General features: G+C 34.9%; 1 protein-coding gene across 6 annotated transcripts in view; it reads left to right on the top strand.

Moving 5' to 3' along the window:
* Positions 1 to 17,612, top strand: part of LOC110446115 (innexin unc-9-like) — a 239,949-nt gene extending 222,337 nt beyond the window's left edge. For 5 of the 6 annotated variants that reach the window (XM_021491099.1, XM_021491097.1, XM_021491098.1 and 2 more), the window contains one exon: positions 9,079 to 17,612. In XM_021491099.1, coding sequence (XP_021346774.1) covers positions 9,080 to 10,297 — 1,218 coding nt within the window. In that variant the 5' untranslated portion in view covers position 9,079 and the 3' untranslated portion in view covers positions 10,298 to 17,612. Of the gene's footprint in view, positions 1 to 2,339; positions 2,418 to 9,078 lie in introns of those variants that run through there. The other variant, XM_021491102.1, reaches the window with a different exon arrangement.
* The last annotated feature ends 7,344 nt before the right edge of the window (positions 17,613 to 24,956 follow it).

Raw genomic sequence — 24,956 nt, 5'->3', positions numbered from 1 at the left:
CACACCATTTGCATAGATATCAGCCGTTGCCCTCAGGAGACTAGCAACTCATGTTTATATTTGCGAAAATCACGCATGATTAGGATTTATAATACATACTTATATAGCTTAATAATGTAAACAACTCAAAGTGAAACCTTTATTATACATTATAAACTGTCCTTTATAAAAAACAACATAAGGTTTCAAAAACTGGTTGTATTTCTTTGCAACTTCGACTATGATTTATTTCCCTTTAACATTTTTTGTATAATTATTTTTTTTACTTTTATCGATGCAACAAATTCATATTTCGTATTGGCAATGTGCCAACTCCCTTGGATCACCTTGTTTCCTGCCCTTTCTGTGATGGTTAAGTATGTTTCTCTTTTTGTACCTGTTTTGCCTGTTCTGCTTTTTTAATCACCTTCCAGTTTGTTCGCGTGTTCTTGGGTATTGTATTGACGGCGTGGTCATGTTGTTTCTATTTCACTAGTGTCATTTTGGTGTAGGCAATGTATCGATGCATGAAAATATTGACACCAAGTTAGAACGTATTGAATGAATGTTGTAACTCAAGTTATATAAAGTTTGCATCATCAAGGCTTTCCTCTAACCACTATGTAAATAACCACATAATATAATCTGAATGGTTTTGTGTAATTCATACCAATTAAACACCGTTTTAGACCTTACAACATTTCCACTCGTTACTCATGACGGAGATTGAGAAAACTACTGGCCAATCCAAATGGACCATTTAGCTACAGTTTCGTTTACAATTATACACATTTTCTCTGTTACTCTTTCACATGCTCACAGCAGAATATATTTGATAAAGATTGAATTTTTATATTTTATTTTTGTTCACTGTTCCTGAAATAGTTGCGTGTTTTGTTTTTGTAAACTAAAATTCAACAATTTTGGGGCTTGGGGACAATTCCAGGTTACACAGAATATATTGTTTTTATAAACGTGAATTGTGTTAAGTTTATTTCTTTGGTGGTATAATGTCCGTATTTGTCGTAAAGCTATGAAGTGACGTCATACTTTTGAAGACGTGCCAATTCTTTTAATGTACGATCAGTGTAATCTTTTAATAAAATTTGCTGAGATTGCAGTGGAAAATGAACATAATTTGATTTTCACACAAGTGGTATTTGATGTTCCCCGAACCACTAAAGAACCCGAATTGCGCTTTCTTTCTTGTGTATTCTTATTATAAGTCTAGCTAAATCGGGTATTCCATTAAGATATACATTTCAAAACTTTGAAGATGCATCTGGAGTTAGCCCAGTCGCTTCTCTGACTTTGAACCCATACACTTCCCAGCGGTGATAACATCACAGCGAGCGATCGTGCAGAAGGGCGTATAATATTTAGCTCTCACCAGGGAATGCTGGCCGACGATGTCAATATGTCGTAAACGATCGCATTGTACATTATATAGAAACTACATGTTATTTCCCGTTCAAACAAGTTGCATGAACCTGTTGAATGACTAAAACAATTTTCAGATAACAAAGTGCAATATCAAATTAATAATGCTCCGTGTTTAGTTTCAATGCGTCTACCCCCCGCGCTATGCCATCAAATACGAAAGCTCAGATACAGGAAACCAACATAAGCTTTGGCCCAAGCTCACAAAGGCTACTAGACAAGGATACCACTCGATGTTTCTTTTAGACCTATTATCCAGTAATTTTTGTTGATAATGGTTTGGTTTCGGTTGGTTGTATAGGGTTTAACTTCCTACATTGTATAAACAGCTAAGGTCATTGGTTGATGAGGGACATAACTAATACCAAATAAGGGAACATAGAAATGAAAAAGTCTTAACATCAAAGTATGTCTGAACAAGAATGCTGACTGTAGATAACTTAAACTGGTTCTGTAAAATGAAATTGAACATATTCGTGTTGTTATATAGAATCATATTAGAAATAGCACTCATTTTTGGAAGCATAACCAACATATACAGTTTAACTGCAGGTAGTTAAAGTCACACTTATAGTTCAAACATGCTGTTCTAGCAGAACTTAGGATTTTTGTCATTTTCTTTCTCACTTTATTACATTTCATGTCGGTAGTTTTCCTGGACCCCCGTCTACATCTGACCCTAGAAGTTGCAAAGACGTAAACCCCTGATAAACAAAGTTCTATGTAACAGCGTGGAATATGATGTAATACAGTGGTTATGTATATATGCAGGTGTGTACATACATGTGTAGTTTTGTGTATATATACGTGGATAACTAGTATTTACACGTGTTACCTACATATACAAGTCGCGCGTCTTGTCTGACCTTGCACTGAACAGATAACAGACAGACGTGTTTGTTTGTTAAGGATAACGCCCCATCGACACAAGAAGTCATCTTGGGCAGATAGCGTAAAAACCCTCAAAATACACAACAGACATCAAGAGAAATTAAAAGGTGAGATGTGAGTGGTGATAAAGTTGATGGTAAATGTATAAGTGTCTTTATTACATTAAGATGTGTGAGTGGTGGTAATGATGATGGTAAATGTATAAGTGTCTTTGTTACAATAAGATGCAGTGTGAGTGGTGGTAATGATTACGGTAAATGTATAAGTGTCTTTGTTACATTAAGATGTGTGAGTGGTGGTAATTATGATGGTAAATGTATAAGTGTCTTTATTACAATAAGATGTGTGAGTGGTGGTAATGATTACGGTAAATGTATAAGTGTCTTTATTACAATAAGATGCAGTGTGAGTGGTGGTAATTATGATGGTAAATGTATAAGTGTCTTTATTACAATAAGATGTGTGAGTGGTGGTAATGATGACGGTAAATGTACAAGTGTCTTTGTTACAATAAGATGTGTGAGTGGTGGTAATGATGACGGTAAATGTATAAGTGTCTTTGTTACAATAAGATGCAGTGTGACACAGCTGGTTTATTCGCCGTTTATTCAATGCCCCATATGATGAATGAAATGTTTTAAGTGATATTTTAATAAAACATAATATTGTAATGTTTTATCAAAAGTAATTTGATGAAATATTTCGGTTGTAGATGATATTTAAAAAAAACCCATACAATATGTTGTATAATATGTTTGTCGTTGATAAAAAGGCATAGCGAGTGCTAAGTTGTTTCCACAAAATTCTTGTGTAAATTCCTTGCTGCCTTTCGAACACATTGTCTTACAATGGACATTCCAAAGCATTAACAGGCAGATATGTATTCCATTCCTCGTATTCATCAAACCGCACGAATGATAACATTATAAATTATTGTTATACGGGTTGTTTCTAGTGTGCACAGTAAACTTATAAAATATACCCACCTGCACATACCCTAACTGTAAACCCACGTAAATCTGAATTTATGTATTACAAAGCAGAAACATAATGTAGGTCATCACTAGGAAAAAGTTCTTCAGTTTTGCTTTGAGCGTAAAAACTTACTTTAATATAAAATGTAAAGGTTTGAAGCTAGAAAGCAACATAAATAGAAGAAAAGAAGAATAAAGTTGCTTATTGCATGACTTGTAAAAAGTGACTTATACGTGAACCATGAAAAACCAGAAATTTACTTTTATGACCTCTTATTTGGATAGAAAAGTTTTCAAATTAAGTCATTTGGCATTAATCTTATATTGCTTTGCTGGTATATTTCCTTTTTTCCAACTATGTTTTTTTGTTTCCAAACGTCTTTGCAATGTCTTGATTTGGCAAAAAGTGTTGAGCATTCACCAAAGCGAGCGTGATTATGGGTTCTTTTTTTACCCGTCATAGACAAACCAAAATCCTGAAAAAATCGTACTTGTCGCGCTTAGCTTTACTGTCAGTTTGGAATGGATTATGGTAAGAATTGCGTTGTAAGTATATTTCACCGGAAAGTGTCATACTGTCGTGTTCAAGATTTGACCTTTCATCGTGAGGACACTTTAATTTCACCCCTGAGTGGCCCCCTCATCCGTTCGCTCTGTGATTTTAGCTGTTGCCATGACGTTAAACACCCACTATACCAATGTTTAATAATCAGTCTATTCAAAACATCACGAAAATGTTGAAAATTTGATTAAAATACAAATGTAAAAAAATAAAAATCGATACCGTTCAAAACAGTAACACAGGTATTTTACAGCTTTCCAAACAGCGATAAAGGTTCGAATGTTAACGATTAAACCGTCTCTCTAACCCTTTACAATGAATGACTAGCCACTCAGTCATTCTATATAGATGAAGCTTAATAATTTAACGTTGCGTGCTCTGTGAAATATTTTTCTGAACGTAAACTGCATGATTTGGCTGAGGCGCTCCCTCTTAGTGGTGCGATTGACATAAATATTAGGTGTGAAGGTATTACAATGCGTGCTCCTTACTCCGGCCAATTGTCTGTTTTATGTGTACAAGTTAAATATTTATCCATCCATATACTCTCGTCTGGGTTACTGGCACATCAGATAAACACAAAACATACCAGTTAACAATACGAATATATGAATAAAAAGAACATTTAACCGGACAAACGTGTTGTACATTGTACCGATCTCAGTAGCCAATGCCAAACGTACGATACACACTTTTTCTACTGTGACTTAATGACTTATACATATAGTTTGTAGGTCAGTGATTCAAAAAGAAATGGTTAAAAAACATTTTTTAAATCAATATTAATATCAACGACAGTAAACATATAGCTATGTATAACGTCGACTGGAAAATTCATACTTGCCACCTAAATACGTTCATCATGAGAAAGAGCGTCATGAACGATAGATACATTTACCAGAAGTAGGGGAAATGTCTACCATGACGCATTACTAGAACAGTGAGAAAGGCGAACGGAAAGTAGAGAAAAACAACGAAACACATAAAATGAACAGTTTTTGATACCTTAAAAACAAAACAAAAATCAGAAACCAACGTTATGTCCCCTGTGGTGTTAGGCAATTTATCGAATGTCCGAGAAATGGCTGATGGTGGCCCTGACTTCACATTTCGGGGTTAGCGAGTTGCAATGCACTTTTTTATCAGCTTACTGCCTGTTTTTTTTCTATGTCTAGACCTAAGGGTTATTTTAGCAACACCAGCAATTATGGAAATTCCCTGAGAAAATAATAATCATGGTAATGGTCGTCCGCAGCGCTCTGGCTTTCCAGACGATTGAAACGGATACCGTCGTTAGCCCACGGACCTCGTATTATTTATACGTTCAATGACACAGGAGGTCAACTACTAACCATTTCAAATGATGTAATGGTCTCTTTGCAGATATTTTCATCATCTGTTGAATAATTAGAGAATGGTGATTTTCCACATTTTATCCCTCTGGGAAACTGCATTATGGAATCACATCATTATGTATTTGCGATGACAATAGGAAGGTTTCTATAAATATCATGTTGCTTGGAGTGAAGGATTCGGTCACTGTGATAGAGTTGATGCATTTTATTACACATTTACCATTTTTATCTCAACGGCCGATCAACAAGAAAGAATTTAAAATCGGTTGATAATCCATGTTAAGGAATATGACATCAAATCATCGAAAAAATTGAAAGAAAAACTTAAATTTGGAAGGTAAATATGGCTTCGAATAGTTTAACAGGTACTTTAGAATTGAAGTGACAACTACTGCTTCGTGAATAGATTTGTTATATCTAAAAAACAAATTTTCATGGTGGCTTGATGTCAATACTATCTAAAAAGTATTTAACTGTAAATGGTTCGTGCCATATTATGCATTGAGACTGGAATTGCAGTAATTCACAAATAATACCATCGTGAGAAATATAAACAAATTTAACAGTGTGGTACATGTTGTGATAGAAATCCCCTTCTATTGCGGATGGATCATGATGTATCCACAATAAAATTGTCGTCTCTTTTGTTCTCGGTGCTGGCTTCCCCTTTCCATTTTTCTTCTTTAAATTTCACCTATCTGTTACTATTAAACATAATGACACACTGTTGGAAGATCTGAAATCGGTCTAGCATATTTGCAATTGTACAATGGCAGGTATATGAAGTTTGTTTCACACATTTTCGAAATATATTTGTTCCGTTGTTTGCAGGTTTCTCAATAGTTCAACAACAATACAACAAAGTGACACTAAATACATAAAGAAAAGTCAACTGATCAAAGGTTAAAATCAGACGATAATATCGGTCGTTATGCGGAAATATACACTGAACATTTACACGAACCTTTAGCGAGCATGCGCTCTGTGCACGTGACGTGTTAAACTGCAATTGTAACACTGCTGTTGTACGAATGCGTCTATATACCCTGCCTATAATTGCTAGGGAGCTTTGTACACTTAGGCGCCGCCAGTAAGTCAGTCTGCAGGTACCGTTTACACGCTACTGCCTTTAGTCTGTATTCAATATTGATGAGTTCGTACTGAAGAGGTATCTAGTGATAATATGAACATGTACATATAGTGAAACATTTCAATACTGACCAACATAAAGAACCAATGTTGTCATAAGGAATAGACAAAATGTCACAGTACACAATTTTCTTTTTGTATACAGAAGTATAGGGTGGGACTTGTTGGATGTATAGGTCGTCATTTAAGAAATTGTTAAGCTTCACGTTAATGAGTTATAGCCGTACGAAATGTTCATATGAAAACAAGAAATTAAACAATATGTGTGAGTTTTAAAACATTCATGTCTAACAGTTCTTTGTAATATGCTTTCTTTAACAATATATGAGTCGGTAGGTGGATTAAAAGGCTGTACAACGGGGAAATATAAATATTGAAACGTACTTGTTTGTTGTAACATCGGGGCTCACAACAGGTATGTTGAATGAGCTCGGAGTCGCCGATGTTACGCGGATGTATGTATCACTTTGAACATTTTCCAAAATATATTGAACATTTCGTTAAGCTGTGTGATGGTATAGGGCTTATCATCCTATCAACAACTAAGGTCATGTCCGGGCGTTCTTCCATATGTGTAATGTATGTGTGCTGTAGGAAGGGAATGTTGGTGCATTTACGTCTTTGTGATAGCGCGGATCTGATGCCGACTTTTGAATGCTATCTTATTAAAATCATTGTTAAGCTTACATGGTTTTGAACGCTAGGCCCTTTTTTAGTACGCATAAGTTGGCAGCTTTTTATTGTTTCCAATGGCAGCCCATAGAAAATATATATGTTCATGGTTTCAATTTTCATAGCGAACATCTTTTGTTGTACATTAATTGACAACGAAAAAAACCCATGAAATGTGATGTACCTCTTGAATGTGTGTTAATTATATTAGGTATGCGTGTTTTGGAATAAATTGGGTTTCTTGAAGATTTTGTTACAAGGTTAATAAGTTTAATTGAAACAAATAAAGCTACAATGTATACCATGTGTTGATGACAAATTGCATCATTATCTCTGTTTAAAGAAATAGTAGAATATCAACTACATATACCAACAAAACGTACAGCGATGTGTATGATTTACTTAATAACATACTACCTAAACATCCAGGCCACTAAATAATCATTTCGCTGTATAGAAAAAATAATCTATTCTCTTAGGTGGTCAAAAAGCAAGGAAGTTAAGTTAATGTTGCATAACATCATACGTACACGAATTATTGGCAAGGCTTCTTTGATCAAATACAAGGTCTAGACTGCACAATGTTTATTTACTAAAATATAACCAATTTAGTGCACGTGCTTTCTCTCTCTTTGCGCGTTAGTGTATGAATCATAGGCCAGCCACGGTATTCTGTTCCTCCCACGTGTCTCGGCAGCGTTAACCACCGTTTTACCATTTTTGATTATTTCTCATTCCTTGTTGTGAAAAGCTATTCATCATGTGTTGCTGTATTGGTACCTACATGTGTTCCGGCAGTGCAAGACTAGATAGGAACTATACCAATTACAGGTACACCGCAAATCTATATTAAGGTTATTGCTATCAATGTTTCGTTGAAAACCTGAAATCTTCATTGGAGAAATTTGTTTTAATAAAATTACGATACTGTTTGTTTGCAAACAGCAATCAATGTAACATGTGTGATCCAAGGGTTTGTACTTCTAGCAGTTTGCTGTGATGACTTGTAGCTGTTTGGCTTGAAGGGAAGGCTAAGTGCGTTTATCAATATTGATCTGTAAGATTCATATTTCTGTTTAAGAATATTAGGTGCTTAGGACCCTTAAGAATAGGTTATTACGTGTATGACGAAGATTCGTCACTAAAACACCTTTATGCTTGAAGTGATAAATTACTCGCACGACATAATGTATTCGATACATCATCTTCGACACACGTCAAGAGTGTACACATTTTAGTGTAAATACAATCATCATTAGATTTCCCCGGGTCAACAAATGTAATTGTTTGTCTTGTTACAAAATAGTTAAATTAACGGCATTTAGGGCAAAATATACACTGTAAAATATTACACTGAAAGCTGAAAAGGTGAAACAGATACCAAATTGCACCCATAACGTTACTGTTCATATCAGTTGAGTGTAAATGATTATATATATCAATGGCACAGAAACGGTTATGAAAAATCATTAAATGTTTAACCGTAAATGGTTGACCATAGACATGACAATAAGGTGTCTTCGGCAGTATGTTTCAGTGAGGTAGCACTATAAAGTCGACATGAGTTTCGCGTTATCACAAGGAGACAAATACGAACATATCGCGGCCTCCAAAAACACACATGCATGCACTACACGCAAGCATCTTGCACACAGGGGAGGCCGTCCTCAAATGACTATACAATGTAGCTGTTAATAGGACGTAAAATCAATACTAAACCAAACCAAACCAAACCTTTCGTAAAATGTAAATGTGTGTTATGAAGGTATGTCCAAGGCACCTCTTTTAGAACTAAATCAACAATTCCGTATTGTTTCTTCACTAAACATTATGTTTTGTTTGCATTGCTTTTTGCCTGTTTAGCGTCCTATTAACATATATAGATGTAGTCATTTTAGGATGTGTTGTGTATCACGATCATGTTTCATAAGGTTTCTCTCGCGATTATGTAAGTTTTTTCATGGACAGGTTTAACTTTTAGTTGAGTTATTTGATGTTTATATTGCTGTAAACATAGCACTTCCATTCATTTCCCATATGTTTTTTGTCATTTCAGGATGGACAGTATCATTGGCTCGGTCGGTCGGGTAGCTAACGTCAAGGTACGTAACGATGACGATATTGTGGATCGCGTCAACCACTTCTACACCACAGGGATTTTCATCATCTTTACGGTAGTGGTTAGTGCCCGGCAGTATGTGGGAGATCCCATTAGGTGTTGGTGTCCGGCTCAGTTCCCGGGCACCCATGTAGACTACACAAACAATATCTGTTGGATCTCCAATACCTACTATATCCCTATGAAGGACATCGTACCACCCATAGAGCAACTGCACATGCGCAAGGAGAAGGAATTGAATTATTACCAGTGGGTTCCGGTGATGCTTCTCGTGCAAGCTTTATTGTTTTATTGTCCTTGCATTATATGGCGGCTGATGAATGGGAATTCTGGGATAAACGTCGACAGGATTGTAAGTTTGGCTGGGGATGCCCAATATGAAAGTCCAGACAGCCGAATACGGACTATTAAATATTTGGTCCGGCATATGGATAGGTGCTTAGATAATCAAAGGGACACACGTGGGTGGTGCTGTGTGACGTTACGTCATATCCTGTCTGCCAAATTATCCCTTATATGTGGCAGGAGGTATGGAAATTACCTTGTTGCTATATATCTCCTTATAAAGGCCTTATATATTGCCAATTGTATCGGTCAATTATTCATGCTCAATTCTTTCTTGGGGACGGATTATCATGTGTATGGATTTCAAGTAATGGAGGAACTCATTGATGGTAAGGAGTGGTCTGCTTCACATCGTTTTCCAAGAGTCACGTTATGTGACTTTCAAATCCGCCAAATAACAAATGTTCAGCAATATACCGTCCAGTGTGTGCTACCTATCAATCTGTTTAATGAGAAAATCTACATTTTCATGTGGTTTTGGTTAGTATTTGTAGCTATAGTTACATGTTACAGTTTTGCAAATTGGATTTGGCATATGATGTTTCCAACAACACGAATTCAATATGTCAGAAAGTTTTTGAAACTGATGGACAGACTTGGTACCGGTCCTGATCGGAAGCTTGCTGGACGTTTCGTGCTGGAGTATTTAAGACATGATGGCGTATTTACATTACGGTTGATAGGTAAAAACTCCAGTGACATAGTTGTGGCGGAAATTGTAGCTGGACTATGGGATATGTACCGGAGTAAGAAGTCTATACAAATACGCTCTAATTTGAACGGACATGAGACAGAAGGAGAAGACGTATGACTATGTAACGGAGGGTCGCACGTCGTGCATGAGAGGGATTATGGCACAGTATAAAGGGACGTAACTCGAGCCCAAAGGGGCACAACTCCAATGTAATATTCAGCAAAAAGAATTGCACTTTAAAAGCGGAAACTTATGGAATAATTATTCGTCAATTAAGCCAAAAGGACACTTTATTATGTAAACTCCTGTGGACAAAGACAACATATCTTCAAGTTCATGTATCACTTCGTTCCATTGTGTGATCTCCGTTGATTCATATCAGAAAAATAGTTTACATTTCTTGCAGATCTTGAAAATATGAACTGAATACGTTCCTGATAATGAAGCAAGTGGAATACCAGCACACCTACCAATGCCTTTTTTCAACCATTAAGGTCGATACCGTCCTCATTATGGTCTTCAGTCAAAGAAACAATACACATTCGTTAAGTGAAGTATCAGAATATCACGGCAACAAAAGGATAGCGTAACCCTCATGTTTCGTCACTAGTGATTAATTAGAAACGTTCGCTACCACTGCCTATTTGAAACGGCCATGTTAAAATGTGTTCTGAAAAAAGACTGAATAGGTTCACCTATTTTTCTGAATTGGATTATTTTACACTCTGTGTCCGGCCGAGTGATAGATAAGACCATTCTTTTCGTGAAGATATTCTAAAGACCATTTGAGAAGCAAAGACATTTCCGGCCAAAAGTTAGATATTGTTATTCGATACGCATTTTCTGACTCGTATCAAGATGATTGGTAAGATAAAATTTCGAACACTGGTATATGACTGTTCAGTTACGGATGTTCTTATCAGTATGTAGGTTGATCATTTGGTTAGGAAGAGCTCCGTTTCAAACGCTTTGTTAGCCGCCCAAATAGGACCTAAAATACCCGCAAGTTTTACGCAATATCAAAATAATACAAGTGGCAAGTGCATATTCCTGTTGAAAACGAAGTAGCCCGATACCTTTGACACAAGTCCTAATATTTACCCAAAACTAATGAGCCCGTCCGTATATATAATGCCGCAAATAGTGTGGGTTACAGACGCATAGAGCAGTACGGACTTGGAGTATTGCGTAGATCCCTCTCATGCCAATATGGCGACTCTCCGTTGACCGAAAAATCATTAAATCATTTTAGCGTTTAGATCAGTGTGTTGAGGCCTGAGGTTTTAAAACGCGTGGGAGACGCAATCCGTATAACCACCCGTTTAGTGACGATTTAACGCTTCTGGTTTAAAATAATGATTAGAAGTCAAATAGTACTTGTAACAATTGTGAAGACTTAAAAGCGATATCTAGCAAATCGAATTAAAAAGTTAAATGAAATAGAAATAATACATTCACATTCTGTGAATGAGTCATGGAAACATCAGACCTAGATACACTGTACCCATTTTGTATATAATTGCATATGCTAGTGTCAAATATAGGCAATTCATTGCATGAAATCCGTACAACACACGTGTGGGAAACTTTCCATAAGTGTTTTGGTATACTTCCTCATGTTTAATCATGTACCAGTATATTCCGTTGTATTCCGGTATATTCCGGAATATGATCACCAACATCATACCAATGGCCTATGAACCATTAAGTATTTGTGAAAATGATACGATACTCTATCATGTGTCTGTGTGGTGATCTAATGGAGGATGAACGACGTAACAATGGACCAAAATTTTACTGCAGAAACTCGATGGAATAATGCCAAAAATAAAGCAACGAAGAGCGGAACTTGCGCCTTCTTGTTTTGATGAAATATTATTAAGACGTTCTGAATTATTATGTCCTTTCAGAGAGCTGAGGAATGTCGCGGACTCTGTCCATATAATTTGTAATCAGCTTGACCAAAGACTGTGTTCAGTAAATTCATTCATTTCTGATTTATCAAACAAAATTGATAACGTGCAGACCGACATAATGTTTTTGCCCCACAAAAATATTTTGTTTCGTCTATTTATTATTATAAACGTCTGTATCCTATGTTTACATAATGGTGAAAAAGTAAAAAGTCCGAATCTATTTTCAAATCCATTTTTACTCAGAAAAATGCCATGCGTGGTTCAGGAAATGCTGACCATTTTGGACCGCATGTTGTAGCATCTGTCATTCGAAGGAGATCAAGATATATAGTTGCTTTGGAATCTTTTTAATCCAAATCTAACTTTTGTCCATATCAGTTAAAGCTATGGTATATCTTTTTCTATTTCACATTTTAATACCTATGTCCTTTCAGTAATTTTGCAACTAACAACTTTTTAAGATGATGTGTTAATGTTAATAAATGCGTTTTCAAATGTACGTGCACTCTTGTACAAAGCATGGATATGCTATTCAAGTATGTGCAAATAACATTTGTACATTGGTTTTAAAGTTATGTTTAAAGGGAAAAAGAAAAACATTCTTTTTACAATTTCATTTGATAACATCACTTTGTACTTATTTAATAGTGGCTAAATATGACCGATTCTATCAGAGGTATACTCTTAGTCTTGACTAGGCGTTTAAACATCAAACCTGAAATATGAAAACGAAATATAAAAACGTGTAGATGTAGTGTTCTTACATATAGATAATCAATTATGGAAATTAATCCTGAAGAGTGGAAATATTTATTAGTATATATTTTAAAAAAATCAGGACCCCTATATAAAAAAAACCATTATCATGCCAAGGCATGGTTCTGTCCTCAAATGTGTGTTACCTGCTGAAATAATGCACTGTTAAAAGGTAAATAATGAACACTGAGTTCAAGTAACCCTCTCAAAGTTACTAAAAGCATGCTTATAGCTTGAACAATTCATACACGGTACAACAATCCAAATTAGAGCATGATAATGGTTTCGGGAATACAGGAAAAGCCCCGAAGAAAACAGTTGTAATATCTTTCTCTTTGTTGGTGATATTTTGAAAAATACTAAAACGTTACTACTTTATTTGTAGTTTTTACAATTATAAAATATCGATGATTTTTTTATTTACCTTAATGAAGCTCTCTACAACAGAGCCCTAAGCCCTCGCGATACCCGTTGAATGGGGTTATCTTACCAAACTCTATGCCAAAGAGGTCGTAGGCAGTTCCTTTATCATTCCATGTTGTGAGGCTACCACGTGCGTCAGAGTGAATGTTACCTTGTGGAAACTTAGTCGTGTAATTAGCATTATCAATTAATCACAATTTCACATATCAAATATGCAAATTTGATAAATATACAATCGATTAAAGATGTGTATAGCTGCATGCAAAATATATATTATCGTATCGAAACATATATCTTTCATTATTCATTTTCATTTTCGAAATTTCATTTGTTGCCAGCTAAGGCTACATTGAAAGGGACATAACTCTCTCTTAAACAATCACAATGAGGACTTGGACAACGTCTGATATACCTTCAGTCGATATTGTTGGTGTTTTACGTAATATTTTGTTTCCTGTCATTGTAGTTTGTTGTTGAAATAAATAGTAACAACTTTCAGTTAACAGATTAGTGACCAAAGCGTTAAAAGTACTCAAATTTTAATATTTGAGCATGAATATGAGCATATAAATAAGAAGAAGTTGTTTGGAAGATTTAAAAACGGGTTCCCGCTATTTTCCGGACCTAATATACCTATTCAACATCATGGCTATTCTTATTGATTAAAGTCCACAGGTATAAAACATTCTAAAAAGCAAACATTAATTTCAGAATTTGTTCTTGACTCATTTCGTGTTGTTTTTGTGTCTCATTCGGTTTATGAAAAAAAAGGGAAATAGTTTGGTTGTAGATAAATAAGTACATGTAAAAGTATACACAAAGAACTATTTGCCACTGGTTAGCGTAAACCTTGGCTTTAATCAGTGGTATTACACCACGCGAAGGGAGCTTAAAATAATAATAAACAAAAAATGACGACCTATATTTAAAAAACCCGATATTAATATTTTAAGAACTCGTACAACAAAGACCAAAATGCAAGTATTAACAAACAAATCGACAGAATGTAAGAATTGCTCTAATACATTTAGAGGTTTAGAGATCGTCGATGTTCTTTGTGATATTTGTGTCAATTATATTACGTTTTCTGGTGTTTGTGATAGTTAGTTATTTGTTTGTTATATACCTTAGATTAATTACTTTACAGAAGTTAGTGTTTTAAGCATTATTTATAATTATTTAATTGCGCAAACAAGTGATATTATTTATTAGCATTAATTATCAGTATTGTCATTCTTTGTGATACATGAAAGGTACTTACTATGGTATTTTTTCTATAACAAATCGATATCTTATTGTTTTTATGTTTAAGACAGACAATATATTTAAGATTATCAAGGTATTGCAAATCGTAGGTTGTTTGAAATATATATTCTTTTTTAAAGATAAACTTATTGTTAATAATGACGCTATAAATGTGATTTTGTCTTCTTCTGGATAAAATACATACACCATCTGTTATAAGCTAAAACAAATGTATTACCCATATATTTTCTCGAGAGAAGTCGGTTGCACATTTAAGTAACCGTACACATATATACATAAGGTACATTTGGATGGTATTATTCCTTTACGCAAAATTTGATATCTGAATATTCATTTGACGTGGAAATGTACCATCTATAAAGAAAGTAGTCTCCAAAACTGAATAATTTACAACACGCTATACGCTCCTTACTCTAAGCAAAATCGTGATAAATTAATCCGGGTTGTTAGCAAAGGTTTGTGACATGTTGTTTTGTTGTTTTGTTGTTTCATACTTAAAGTGTTGTGAGTTAGACTTTGTGATAGCGTATTGTTTGGCAAACTTTACTTGTGATACGTTTTCTCTACTTTTTCATAAATCATATTTAATTCACTTTCAATGTAAAATATTTGTTACAAAATATGAAATTGGTTTACTTCATGATGACCGATGATAATCGCTATTGTATGTTAAAAAATTCAAAGATATTGTTATTGGTTTATATTAACAATAATCTCCATTCAATATTTAACGATACCTGTCTATAGAATTTCAGACTGAATACACAAAACTGTTTATTTCGTCGTAAAACTTATTAAATGACACTATATTTAGTATGTGTAGTATAATAAACGTCGGCGCATATAATTCAAATATCTTTTCAAGTGGGATAAAATCCAGGTTTCCAATGTAAGAGATTATACATATTTCAACCAAATTTATTGGAAGTCAAAAAGAAAAGTGATATATATTCAACTACTCTATTCATAGATAAAAAAAACCCATAAACATACCTTATAAGGATACAAAAAAAAGTCCATTGCCTCATGTTTGGTGACCGGTTATATTATGGTTTGAATGGTATTAATTTGTGTATTACATTTTTAACAGGTGGGGTTTCAGATAATAAGAGACCATGTCAAGGATATAAGCTACTCATTCGGCCTCCCCAAATTATTACCGTATGGTCATAGTACGCGTAATTCGCAACATAATCATCATTTTGCTACTGATTATATACATTAATGAACATCGGTCGATATATATTGACTTTTACTTGGGAAATGTCAATAAATGCTCATAAAAAAAGTTGATAATAATGCAAAATTTCATAACAACAAATTTAGCACAATTATAGTCAAAAGTTCTTCTTACGACTTTGAGTGAAACTGCAATGACCTATTAAGCACATTTTAATATGTCAATGGTGAGGTGCATAAATTGAAAGTATAAGCATAAGTAAGACGTGGATACATTTGTAAACAAAATTGACAAAATTCTTATTTAAAAAAGTAATTCGTTCTTTTATAGTAAGTTTTTTCGAGTTTAACTTTTCAAATAAACCCAACACTATGTTTGTCCTTGTTGGTGCTAATTGTACTGTCATCAATTTTAAAAGATAAAGGCTATATTAAGATTGATTAATAACATGTATCATGTCTTTAAAGTGATAAAATATTAAATAATTTGGTGTGACGTGCAGTAAGAAGCATAAACATGTAACTAAACTTTCTTCCTGTATATGTTTATAAGCAAAGGATATTTTCAAATGGTTAATTATTCATAGTTCGCATTAACACGCAATGTGCTCTAAATTGATATATATTTCATTGATGTTTGTATTAAACGTGAATGTTAAGTAACTGAATCAATAACTATATAAAGAATGTTCGGTTTCGGATTAAATGGGACGAATTAACACAGAAATAATACTTTGTATTTTTCTAGTTCACGATAAACACACTTTCGTGGTACATTGTAAGTAAAGGAAAAGAATCGGAATAAAAAAAGATTTATTTCAAAGAATTCGAGGCCAGCTAACTGAAAATGACCGTTTGGAGGAACCCCACCTTGTATTGTTTATTAAAACAAGTGAATCATTGCATGTTGATTCTGAAACAGATCTCACTTTGTATTTGAGCACATTTTGCACGTTTAAATATGTATAAAGACTCATTTTATGACATAAACAATTATTTAAACAACATGGAATGTATTTATTTACATTATGTAGAAAGAACTATCTCCTGTCGTCAAATAATTACAGCGCATTTAAGATTGTACTGCATCTGTGATGTAATAAGTCTTGATACACTCAGCAAAAGTTAATTGAGGATGCTTAAATAACTAACATTTACATGAAATTGTAAACATCAGTCTCGTTTATCCAAAATAGTATTTTTTTCTATTTTATACAATTACAGAAACATTTGTTTTAATGATACACAGTTCCATGATTAATGATGACATTCGGCATAGCGACACACCATTAACAATAAAAATAAGAGCATACGATTTTTTCAATCAGTTTATCTAAATCATTTCGGATTTATATATTTGTGTCATTATTGATAAGTTTATGTACATAGCTCGTTGTGGTTTCGGCGATGACATTTTGCATATCCACAGATTTGTAAGACTGTAGTATTTATGAGTCCCCTGTATATATCAGCATCATATCCCTAATCAAACTCCATACACATATATATCACTTTCACAAACTGAAGATTAAATGATTTTGTATGAAAACTTCCAACTTTACTCGATGCCTGTTTGTCCTCTGTTTTTACTAGGAGAAACACTGCATGCGATTGGAGAGAATGTATGTGTAATCCATACACGTGTTTAAGTAGTCGTGTACATACATGTGCATGTGTTGATGCTTGATAAAGAATAAGTCAATGTGTGAACAACAGTTATCCTTACAGGATTATGTGTATGGTTGTGAGAACGTGATAGTCCGTATGGGGTTTCGTATACCGTTTTCATCTCTTTCTACATTGTATCAAATATTGTTCATTTATTGTTTGTATATATGATGCATTTTGGAGTTGAATGGGTAATAAAGTTTTAAATTATTTATTTATATTTATTCTAATGTTCGTTTTTATTTCTGATGCACTTTCAACACATTAGACATTTCAAATGCAGTGGATATACATGTATTATAGTGTAATTCCGCGGGAACAGTAATACGATTGTAAGGACACTTGTTTATTTATCAGTTCTGTTTCTACCATGCAATCAGACACCCACAAACTGCCTTTGTATAGTTAAAAGTCAGAACCATTTGTAATCTATACCGTATATATAGATTTGAATGGCAATTAACAATAGAGTGAATGAATGTACATAGTAATAATTCATTATAAAATTGTGTATTTATTTGTTTAGTTTCGCTAGGCTTAGTATTGTTTAAAGTCCTATCAACAGCTGTAGTCATTTAAGGACGGCCTCCACTGCGTGCAAGATGCTTGCGTGTAGTGTATGCGTGTGTGTTTTGGGAGGCTGCTGTATGTTCGTGTTTGTCTCCTTATGATAACGCGGAAACTGAAACATACTGCCGAAGACACCCAGCAGGACACCCCACCCGGTCAAATTATACTGACAACGGGCGAACCAGTCGTCCCACTCCTAAATTGCTGAGTGTTAAGCAGGAGTAGAAACTACCATCTTTACAGACTTTGGTATATCTCGGCCAGGGGACAGAACCCAAAGCCTTCCTAACAGGGTCGACCGCTCAAATAAAGGCCAAAAGTGAGGTATTGTCAAGGGAGACATTAGGAAGAAGAAAGTTGTTTAGAGAAAAGATAAAATCCCAAAGTAAGTCGCTTATTACGATCCTGCAATTGGGGCAGCTGGTACAATTTCTCCGCCTTATCTGCAGGGACTTGCAATGATGTCACACCGGACGGGACAACAATTAAAAAAGAAAGTAAATATCATTGTAAAGCTAGAAATCGTAATGTTCCTACAAAGTTCATAGATACGCGCAGATTGTTATTCATATTTGAGATATAGGTATTGCTCCAACAAACCATTAAATGACAAGACATAGACTTAATGAGTCTAACAATATGAGAAATACATTGCCACATATATCTTAACAAACGTATAAAGAGCCATAACTCTTACTAAAGTAAGACATTATCAGATATTAGTGAGCTGTTATCGTTTTGTAAAGGGAATGTAAACAGAAATACAACTTCTCAAACAGAAACGAGGATGTACATCGGATCTGATTTTCTAAAAATAACAAACAAACAAAAACCACAACAAGCAGTGTGTTTGTGTATGGAGTTTGCAAAAAAACGTTAATCAATCCTAGAAAGAATATTCACAGTTACATGAAGTTGCATCAGTGAAGATGACTGTGTTAACTGTTGATTTTTGCGTTTATTTCAGTTAGGTTTTAAAGAAGCACTGGTCAGTCGGGCGAGTACTTTCTTTTTTTTACAAGTCCTTGTACAAACTCTACTGGCCCAATATTTTTCAACGTGGAAAGTAACACAATGTATCAAAATTTAGGAAGTCAGTCGGACCAACAGTGTTTTACTAGTCTCAGAGAGACGGGCTTCCCGTATTGCCAAGCCCTAGGTTTACTCACTTCAAACAGTGAAGTCAAATGACGACAGCAGCTGGTTTGCCCAGTTAATGTCACACTAAAATGTGGTGACAATTTTGCTACCACAACTATGTTTACCACAGTCAGAGCACTTACACTGCAACATAATGTGTACCTTATAACCTCTTTATTATTTAATAATACCTGTTCATTCAACTTCATCGCTGATATGTGTAGAAGCCTTGACCGAGTATGTCTGACCATTATAAAGATAGACCTAGGACACACCCATTACACTGCACCTTTAACATTCGGTAATAGAGCCAGCACCATCGGTGATGCTAACAAACAAAAATCAATTTGAATAAAATACTCAAGCAGTACAACAAAAACAAAACACAATTATTTTATCATTAAAATCCAACTATAAGAAAAATAAGTTTTATAAAGACAGGATTGTTTACATAACATACCAGTAGAAACGTAACCTATCCTATCTACACTTAACAATGTATAAACAAGGTCCCGGATTTTTAAAGTCTAGTTAGCTTCAAAGCGGCGTTGACATTTAATAGAATTAGAAGTGTGGCTATTTGTTTTACCTTCAGCAAACAATAGAACATTTTGTAAGAAGTCCCAACATACTTCCGAAAAAGTAGGTGCCTGTACAATTTTGAACTAGCTCAAAACTGTTTAAAAAGACATAAGTAGCCATATACGTATGACCTTGTCTGTATCTATGTGAAGGTTAGAATGCAAAAACTAACTAACTTTCTCGGACCGTAACTTCCACTGACTTGCTGTAGATATCAGGCATATATGATTATGTATCAGACTAAGAACGACCAGGCAAAGAAAAAACAGTGTCACTTGTATTTGTCATGTTGGTATATCAGCTTACTTAAAAATGCTGTAATATGCGTTGCGAATGATTCAATATTCGCACATATTGTTCAGAAAGGTGAACCCCGGCACATTAACATAAATCAACAAACTAATCAATGAAACATATACACATAGAACATCATTTACGCTTTGGTAGCGTAGTCAATATCATTTAGTAGGGTTGCTGTCATTTGGTTTATCTTTTCGTATATTGTATTATCTTATATTTACATTTGCCCCCGCGCCGTCCCATTACAACAGTGTTAGAGGGCAAGTGTAATTATATAGGTTATAATTACAACTGCCTGTTTCAAGTCTAGGAATATGTAAACAAACAAAATGGCCGCCTGAAATGCATTTTGAGGCAGGACAAATGGTTTTTGTAGGAATACATGTATGTCTTAAAAAAGAAAAATATGTAAATATAAAAAATACCTGGTTGTCTGGATGTAATTATTGTTGATATAATTACAGCCAGACAACCAGTTATTGTTTAAATGAACCGTCTTCTAGTTTTGATAATAACAACAACATCATTTCATATTACAGTATACATGTCTTATTGTTCTAACTTCTAACCCAAGATATCTAATAGCGTTCTGCTTTCAAAATGTCAGGACATGGTTAAGAATGATAGTATATGTACCGGCCCTGAGACCTCCGAATATTGCCGCAGTTTCTAGTTGAATTAGGCATTTTCTCGTTGGTCTAGTTAGGACTCTTTGTCAAAAAAAATGGTGACAGAAAAAAGACAAATAGAGTGGAAGAGATGTAAAGGCCCACTTTCCTGTCTAAGAAAATGATGATGTTATACAAGCACTGGCTGCCATGTGTCTTCATTTTGCCGTTACAAAGCACATTCATCAAAAACGTTTGTTTCCACAGTAAAATATTGGCATCTTTTTACAGGACAGAATAACTGACGGTCAGGGATTAAGTATACTATGTATAGCACGACGTCACCCTACGTGTAAATCTTTATCATTCAAAAATCATCCTCAATACTCCGGGGTTATGATCGCTTACGTTCTCTGAAACCATTGTACAATTGCAGGCACTTGGCTATCTATTTGATTGGTCTCTGGTAAAAAAAACCCACTTCTTGCCAATTGTTATGCTGATACCTATCGTTTAAGGAATACAGAGAAGCGATTTCGCACAGCTGCGGGTTCGTTTGATGAACATCAAAGGATCAAACTTATCTCTTTCGTATCATTCACAAGGTGGTGAACACGGAGTCCAATTTTACTATGTGTGAGCGACACCCAGGGAGTAACGAAACGTTCTAAAATATGATGCAATCCAAAATATGGCAAATGCTCGGCTTGTTTGCAATTGATCTCGTTCTGCAGTGGTCAACAAGTCTCTGACGATAAACGTATATTTTTTCAATCGTGTTTTTACCTCTCGCGGCTGGACATATGGTATACCTACATTATAATTGCTCACATAAGAAAGACCAGCTATATTCCTATGGGATGATCTCTTTTTATTGGCACTTTTTAGGAGTGAATTTGCCAATTTTAAACAAACGCCTGACAACATTGAGTTGTTTGATACCGTTTCTGTCATAAGTATATGAATTTGTACAATTAATTGATCTTTGCCGGAATGAATAACATAACCAATTCGTTAGCTGTAGATTGTATTTGCACGTTTCACCCTTTAAACCGTTTATTTTTATGAATGTGTTCTTTTTGAGAGCGTCTATTTTAGTGCTGTTCGGTTTTATATGACTCAAAAACATGTTAGTTAGTTAGGTATCTGATTGTTAACGGCCAATGAAAAGTAAATAAAACATGATAAAGGAAATGAAATCAAACGACTGTAAAGATAAAGACAACTTGAACAGTTAAAGTGACTATGGTTAGTTATATATCGTTTTGAACAGATTAACAGTTTTAAGGTAGGTAGGTTAGAATTAAAGAAATATTGACTGTTTCGAAAAGATATTGAATTTATCTGTTATATTATCATACACATTTTCTTTTGTTGGCTGAAGGGGAATGCGATCACGTGTTTAACAGTAAATGGTTTGTTATGTGTTATGCATTGAGGCTGGTTTCCGCGTTTCGGCGGGTTAATCTGGAATGTCTCAATTATATTCGATGAGTGCTGAACCTATCAAGTTGATACGTCGGTATTTTTTCGTTATATAGCAAGAATAAAGATAAACGTGAGTTATTCTCAGATTATTTGACATGTTATGTGCAGTCTTCAAAAAGTCATATCACGTAAGCTGCACCAGTGCATTAGCACTGAGCAAGCAGCCATTACGAACATGTGTGTTACATATTTCTGAACAAATAACTGCAGAAACATTTAAATGTAAAATATTTGAATGATGACGTATTTCACTTTATAATGTTTATGCATGTTCTGTCAGTTTTCGAAAACTGTTTGTAAGAAAGATTCCTTTGTTAGTTTATTACGATCTAGTACATCACATGATCATTTCTAGGATAGTTATTGGATAACTACCCTTGTTCTATTTTGTATAGTTAGCATCCGCCCTTTGACGACAGGAACTATACCTGGAGACGGACACTATATCTTTTTATTTTGGACCGCTGAGACTGGGGGAAAAGTAGCGTGACGCTTAGAGTTGCGCCCTTTCTCCTATCTCCTATGGAGCGCTGTACATATTCTACTTTCACTTCATTGTTATCGTCTGCCAACATGGCTTTGGGATTCGGGACCGGGAATGCACAAAGACGAAGCAGGCGACCCAATTTGCCGTCGTAGTACTCTGAGACTTTCTACTGGAAAGGGACCCGTATGTGGCCTTGCGGTGATTTAATCTAGTAAATTGAACGGTGTATTGACGGATTTCTATGCCAGTATTCCGTCTTTGCGTATTGCAGAGTTATCTTCTCTTGGGACCAGGTATTGATTGTTACGCCATTGGTTTGTGTGAGAAAATTACGTCATTTTCTCAAAAATTGATGACGTTATTCTCACAAACAAGTGACGTAACAATCAATACCTGCTCCAAAGAGAAGATAACTCTGCAATATGCAAAGACTGAATATGTATACGCTACAAATAAGGAGATATCTATTCAAAAAGTTCTCTTATTGCCATCAGGCAAAGTTTGCGGCCGCATTTACAAGAACCATCATGTGGCAGATATTTCGACATTCCATTGTTTGTGCACCTTCTCTCAATTTTGGTAATTGTATCGCTACAATGAACAACAACTCATGAATCAAAATTTCAAATGTAACGTTCAAATTTCCAGATGTTGTTAATTATTAAATATGTTATCAATGAAGTTCCTCATGCTTGTCTTTTTATTATCAAGTGGCAGTCATATGATGTACTAAATGTATTATGCCCCTTTCCATCGGGAACAGTTATCTTATAGTGTTGTCTGGGGAGGTATAGTGCCCCCCCAGACAACACTATAAGAGAACAGTTCCCTCGGGAAAGGGCCATAATAGTAAAGTAACACATGCCGCTATATCATATACCTAATACAATGCTATTGACATTGAGATGGCATTTCGTACCAAATTCTGTTAAGATAAACACTTTCTGTTACACTTTAACACGCCCCTCAAGGAAACACTTCATTCGAGAGCATTGCCGAGATGGCACGCTCCACTTCAATAAGTTAATTCTTAAGTGCCATTGTGTTATCACGTATAAAACATCACTACCGTATAAGTGGATTCGATGAGAAGTAAACCGTAGGCGATGTCTCTGATGTTACGGATCAAACAATCCATCATACACGTCAGTGAATGCATATACTATAGACTATAGATGGAACTTAACATAATGTGGGTTTAACGATAAGGCGAACATCTTATAAACAATGTTATTCGATGTAATCAGGCTTTGATTTGTTTAGAATTTAAATGTTTTATTCGATATTTAAGAAAGCATTTTTTGAAGTCACAAAATATCAAATGTCTTTTTACTTCTCCTTTTTAGGGGCTTTTATCAAAGTTATGTATTTATATAAGTATGTACAGAATATCTTTATAAGTATTACTAAAATAGTCTCTGTAACTTGTGCCTTATGCATTTTCCTGTCACTACCCAAGTTCGCGGCAGGACGTGACATAACATTGACACATGTTCATGTATGACATAGATTTACATGACTGGTGTTGTCGACTAAGCAGAAGCCGCTTACCCTTCCGGAATTCCTGGTCCTATTCTTTCGCTGTATTTAACGTGTAAGATATTACAATCTTTCATTTGTTCCTGTTTTTACCGTACTTTATCGACTTTTTAGTTCGAATAATGTTTTGCCTACACATAAGTAATCTCTTTTTTGTTACAACGTCCTTGCAGCAGGGGTCACAGGTCAACTTTGGTTTCGCTAAACAGAACGCAAAGAAGAAAATCCACGATTCTACAAGGGGGATGGAGGCACATAAGTCGGCTTTTACGAGATGTAGTAGTATACAACAATTTTTTTCTTCGAACCTCTTTTTTACTCTTTCCACAGTGAAATCACAACAAAAATAAAACGTATTAGATCACATACATGACACTGCCACACCAATGGATGTCTTTTCGCATCATAGGTATTGCAATTATACCAAATTGTCATATTTATTTTTAATGGGAAATCTTAATACATTAAGTCATTGTAGTAGCTAAGGTCGTACGGGGCCTGTCTACCAGATGTTGCAATGAGTGCAGCAGATCATTTTCGAGCCCCACATACATATAACAACATATAAAGGGCAAAAAAGAAACTAAATGTGTAGGAATTGGATAATATACAATGTAAGTTGCATTCGACGATCATGCAATGGTTAACGACATGTAATTCTTTTACCTATAGATCAGGCCTTGAGGGGTGAGCATGAGTCTATGTTTGATATAATGTAGGCTATGATAATTAACAAATTGTTTTTATGAATGACACACTTAATAGCTATAAGTAATGTAATATGGATGGGAGCGTAATGTTTCCTATATGTTTTATATCGAGCTAGTTACGATGTACATTGTTTAACAAATTGA

The sequence above is a fragment of the Mizuhopecten yessoensis genome, unplaced genomic scaffold, assembly GCF_002113885.1.
Source record: "Mizuhopecten yessoensis strain PY_sf001 unplaced genomic scaffold, ASM211388v2 scaffold2553, whole genome shotgun sequence".
In the NCBI taxonomy this organism is placed as follows: domain Eukaryota; kingdom Metazoa; phylum Mollusca; class Bivalvia; order Pectinida; family Pectinidae; genus Mizuhopecten; species Mizuhopecten yessoensis.
Note: the sequence above shows the minus strand (reverse complement) of the source record. Positions and strands in the feature narration are given on the sequence as shown.